Consider the following 4,022-nt stretch of genomic DNA (forward strand, 5'->3'; position numbering starts at 1 on the left):
CCAAAAAAAATTCCTGTCCTGCGAGATTCCGAGAGAAAGACTACCGGAACCGGTCCCGCTCCCATTTATGTTGTTTAAGCAAGTTATCAGACTCTGTTGCCTCGTACATCTTCTGATTCTTTCCTGCTCCCCTGGATTTCAATGCTCTATCCGTCCCTAGCACGTTACTAACAGTGAGACTGACTAGCGTACCCGCGGGAATCAAATGACCCGTGAGAGTCCAGAAAAATTGTCAGCCTCTAGTGTGTGTGTGGCTGCAGTGAGAGGAAGAGAGGGGGAAGAGATAAAGAGGGATGAGATTAGAGAGGGATGGGAAGACGAGAGACAGTTGTTGTAGCTGAGTAAACTTTTTATATTTAAACATGTACACTGTGTCTCATGTTTCTGCTATCTATGAATACACACACACACACACACACACACACACACACACAATGTCAGAGCCCTGTATTAGCTGCAAACCTCTTTGCAATCCGGAACCTTTCATTAACAAAACACAGCTGTGTGTGTGTGTGTGTGTGTGTGTGTGTGTGTGTGTGTGTGTGTGTGTGTGTGTGTGTTTCTTAATAGTGGGTTTATATTTTTATCACATGCCTCTCTTTAGTCTTAGCTCTCAAAGCTGCCGTATTCACACATTGTTAGCTGGCTACCACACCAAAAAACAGTAATCGGGTGGTTTTGTTCACAATTGTGAAACTGTGTGATGTCGGAATAAAGTGGAATTTTCATGCCATGGGACCTTTAAACTAACATGCCCAAACCTCACATCTCATCACCATTCTCGTATACTGTGAAGAAACGGGAGGCAGCATGTGTACTTGGCATGTTCCTGGTACCTGGTCATTTTTTGAATTCTTTCAAAATCCATAGAAATGTCTTGAAAATTTGAACCTGCAGGTACCGAGTGGCCCGGTTTCTCACCCACTCACTTAAGGTTTTATTCTATTACACACAGGGTCATTTCTGATCCTTATGTTGTGTTATAGTTCGGACTTGACTTGACTGTGTGTGTGTGTTTTGTCCAGGTCTAGAAGATGTTGCAGACTACGATCCTAACCTCCTCAGTGACCCCCAGTGGCCATGTGGGAAACACAAGCGGGTGCTGATCTTTGCCTCCTACATGGTAAGAAGACACTTACATTAAAAGAAATCATCTTTATAAGCTTCATCCAAATTCTATTAAAAGCTAAATTACACCAGACTGAAAAAGTGAAGGACGGACAGTCAGAGAGGAAACACAGAACAGATGACAAAAGTGTGACAAAAATGAGAAAGCAGCCTTGAGGATTATGGACCTCTGAGAAGAGAATAATTACTACTGGGAAAGCGCCACACACTCACACACACAGCTCTTACATCATCAACATAACGATCCTATAGGCAGCAGCTTAGTGTTATTCCTCCACTGAGAATTAAAACTATAGAGTCACACACACGCTTTATCCTCACTGTTTAATCCATAAAAGGAGATTACTGCTGAGTTGATCTGCTGTTTCACTGTGTGTGTGTGTGTGTGTGTATGTGTGTGTCTGTGTGTGTTTGTGTGTTAGCATTACAGAGGGGGATCTCACCACCTACTCTAGCATCACCTTTACCCCTACACACTATAAACACACGTACTTACTAGGGCTGGGTATGGTTTGGGTTTTTTCCGATACGGTGCTTAAGTGATACTTTTTAAAGGTGCTGGTGCCTAAACTGTGCCTTCATACTGCTTAACGTCCCGCTGTTGGATCCCCTACAGTGAAATACAGTCACACCTTACACTGTTCATAGCTGTCAGCATTTTAACCAAGTTTTACCCTTGTGTTGTTCTCCCAGGTTTAAAAACCGACAAAAATGGGACATTTCTTTTTAGAATTTAATAACCCACTTTACTACCACTAGTTTTACACTACTTTTTGAATTCATGGTCAATAACCCTCAATTATATAGAATTATACCTAATATTTGACTTAAGAAAGCAGAAATTATGAATTATTTTGACTAATAGTTAAGATCAGAGGAATGAAAGTGACCAATTGTATTTGCAAAGAGCGTTGTATGGAATCCAATCCATTTTTGGTGGTAATTTGGTTAAAAAGAAGTCATGACCAGGTTATGTGAGATAATCCACAGACTTGCTTGTGAGCAGTTTCATGTTCTTTCTACCGTACTACAGTACATCTACCAACCAAATCACCGTGCAGGGATATGTATTGACGGACCAGAGGCTCGTGGAGATTACTTTATAGCTAACCGATACCGCTAGCTTACCTGAGTTCACTGTTCCTCCAGGTTATGACCGGTACAGTATCAATAAAGTGTTGAAATGTTACAAAATACCATTAAAACACACAGATACATAACATGTACACTCTTAAAAAAATATCTTTGTATTAAGAGTTGTACTGTATGTCTGTGTATTTTAACAGAAAATGTCCGTAAAACGTGATTCACAGTTGTATTTCTGTGAATCACGTTCACAATACAATCTTGTGTCCAGCACGGAGGTTGAAGAAGTCCATGTTTGACACTTTGTTTTGCACATTTTGGAAGTTTTTTACTAACTGAGCAGCTATGTATGAGATAGTTTTATACAGGCCTAACAGAAAATGTTCTGTATTTTGACTATAGGTACTGTAATAACGGCCCAAAGTCCGGGCAACATGCTGCCGGAACCTTTCTGGTTATTTATTTCTTAGAGTGTATGGACATGCCAGGGCTGTTGGCAGGGTGCGCTCAGAGTGAAGCAGTAGAGAAATGGAAACACTCCGTAGTGTTTACTATCATGAGGTTCATTCACATTCAGGGACAATAGTTTGACTTTCGAGTGTCTCATCTTACTTTCACTTCCACATGACTACAAATATTTTCTCTTCATGAGTTCTTCCCTTACTCTTTATACTGTTCTGTTTTCTCCATTTTCTTTCCCTTTCACTACCTCTTCCCCTTTTTCATCATTCATCCTCCAGACAACAGTAATAGAATATGTCAAGCCGTCTGATCTGAAGAAAGACATGAACGAGACGTTCAAGGAGAAGTATCCCCACATTAAACTCACCCTCAGCAAGATACGCAGGTAATGTTGTTATATACAGTAAGACTGGGTGCACTTTGCTCAAACTACTGTAAAGAATGGTACCATATTCATCCCTGTGGTTGTCTCTGTGTCTGTCTAACAGTCTGAAGAGAGAGATGAGAGTAGTCGGGGAGGATTGCGACATACAGCCCGTCACCGTAGCGATGGCGTTTGTCTACTTTGAGAAGTTGGTGCTGCAGGGTCGACTGAATAAACAGAACAGGTACTCTTACCCCCCAGCAGCTGCATGGAGTCTCTAACACCTGATAGCACAGAAGTTCTTCAACACAACAGATAGATACATTCATCAAATACTCAACAAAAGTTTTTCTTCCTTTTCAGTGATTTGCCTCTTCTTTCAACGTTGTGTTGCTTTTTCCTTGGTTTTTGTTGCATTTTTCAAGGTTTTTGGGGCCAAAGTTTTCATAGTTGTTGTCTCCATTTTAGATTTATTTCGAAGTCTTTGTCGCTTTTTCTGACATTTGTCGCTTTTTTAAGGTACACGCATACATCCCTAGATAGTTGGAAATGGGCAGCATGTTTTTTAAATTTTATACTTAATTGACCGAGATTTGATACATTTTATGTTTGGTAGCCAGCTAGGATAATTTGTCTGGTCGACATAACCAGAACCCAAAGCGTGACGATGCAAGACGCAAACATCAGGAAATATGGAGAGGTGTGAGCAGCAAGGTCGGCGGTACATTGACATTAAAACTATTCCAGAGCCCTACAGGATTTTTCCCAACCTCAAACTTCCCATTGAAATGCATTGAGTTTTTAGACAAAACCGATAAATAAAAAATGATTATAGTGGCCAATCAGAGCATCGGGGAGGTATCTTTTCCTTTGAAGGCCTCCCTGTCTGAGGCGGCTGACCTCCAGTCAACCAGAACAGAGAGTCTGTCTGCAGGCAGAGACCGGCGCTGCGAAAGCAGTCGGTCTTTGTAGGCCTCCCTGT

The 4,022-nt window shown here is 41.3% G+C and overlaps 1 protein-coding gene across 1 annotated transcript in view; it reads left to right on the forward strand.

The window, feature by feature from the left end:
* The window catches only part of cables2b (Cdk5 and Abl enzyme substrate 2b), a 22,657-nt gene that overhangs the window by 16,647 nt on the left and 1,988 nt on the right, over positions 1-4,022 (forward strand). The window contains exons 4-6 of the mRNA XM_034877437.1: positions 1,009-1,123; positions 2,955-3,061; positions 3,165-3,284. Of these exons, the coding sequence (XP_034733328.1) occupies positions 1,009-1,123; positions 2,955-3,061; positions 3,165-3,284 (342 nt within the window). The remainder of the gene's footprint in view (positions 1-1,008; positions 1,124-2,954; positions 3,062-3,164; positions 3,285-4,022) is intronic.

This window comes from Etheostoma cragini, chromosome 7 (genome assembly GCF_013103735.1).
Source record: "Etheostoma cragini isolate CJK2018 chromosome 7, CSU_Ecrag_1.0, whole genome shotgun sequence".
In the NCBI taxonomy this organism is placed as follows: Eukaryota; Metazoa; Chordata; class Actinopteri; order Perciformes; family Percidae; genus Etheostoma; species Etheostoma cragini.